Raw genomic sequence first — 953 nt, 5'->3', positions numbered from 1 at the left:
ATCAACAATTGGTTACTTAAATATAAAGTCATAAGTTAAATTTAAGCCAGAAACATTTTAAAATGGAATTTTACCTCAACCCACGATGACTGTTGATATTTGACCGTTAATCGCAAAGGTTGGCTATAAAAAAAATCTCTTAAATATTATTCCGCCTAATTGAAATTCCCCAATGACAGCCGCCGCACTTCCTCCTCGCGCTGTTCCCTCCGCCGCATCGGTTAGATCCGGGGAGTTTCTCTTCGCGGAGCCTCGAATCACATCAGTGGGCGACTGCAAACACACGCATCCTCCTCTCATCCGCTCCTGTCCGCTGTCATCAGGGACAAAAACCACCAGCAATCACTCACCACACCTGGATCTATCTCTTAAAGCCGTGTATTTCCACCTGATGTGAGAGAGTGTTTTGCAGGGAGCAGTGATGGGCGCGTTTGGAGTGATTCTGAGGAGTTTACATTGTATGGGACTCTACATCCAACTTAGTGCCAGTCTCAGACAAGCTGGAAGCGACGACGTGGAGAACCATATATCCAACAACGGTAAGATGTTTGGACTCGACCCGGTTCTGTCTCACGTTCACAGGTTTGAGTCATTTGAAGCCGAACGGCACAATGATGGAGATGTATTTCATCACCAATACTACTGCACTGGGCTTATAGACAGGTGGTAGTACCATGTATTTGATGGTGATATCATGGTACTTTTAGGTACCACTACAAAGAACACCATGGTATTGCCATAACTGGTATCAGGTGGTACCTTGGTATTGTTTATTTGACATATTCATTTAGTATAAGATGCTTTAACATACTTCATTGTAGTGCCCAAAACATTACCATGGTTTTAAACCTGGTGTTACCATTCTGTAGATTTTTAACCTGGTAAAAACTCGTCTGGTTGGCTTCTGAATCACTGATGGTGTTAAATGCTGATTTATACCATGGTACTGAATG

General features: G+C 42.9%; 1 protein-coding gene across 1 annotated transcript in view; it reads left to right on the top strand.

Annotated features, from left to right (window-relative positions):
- The first annotated feature begins 201 nt into the window (after positions 1-201).
- Positions 202-953, top strand: part of LOC127944387 (V-set and transmembrane domain-containing protein 2-like protein) — a 37,113-nt gene continuing 36,361 nt past the window's right edge. The window contains exon 1 of the mRNA XM_052540276.1: positions 202-539. Within this exon, the coding sequence (XP_052396236.1) occupies positions 422-539 (118 nt within the window). The 5' untranslated portion in view covers positions 202-421. The remainder of the gene's footprint in view (positions 540-953) is intronic.

The sequence above is a fragment of the Carassius gibelio genome, chromosome A23 (assembly GCF_023724105.1).
Source record: "Carassius gibelio isolate Cgi1373 ecotype wild population from Czech Republic chromosome A23, carGib1.2-hapl.c, whole genome shotgun sequence".
Classification (NCBI taxonomy): Eukaryota; Metazoa; Chordata; class Actinopteri; order Cypriniformes; family Cyprinidae; genus Carassius; species Carassius gibelio.
This window is presented reverse-complemented; position numbering and strand designations above follow the sequence as displayed.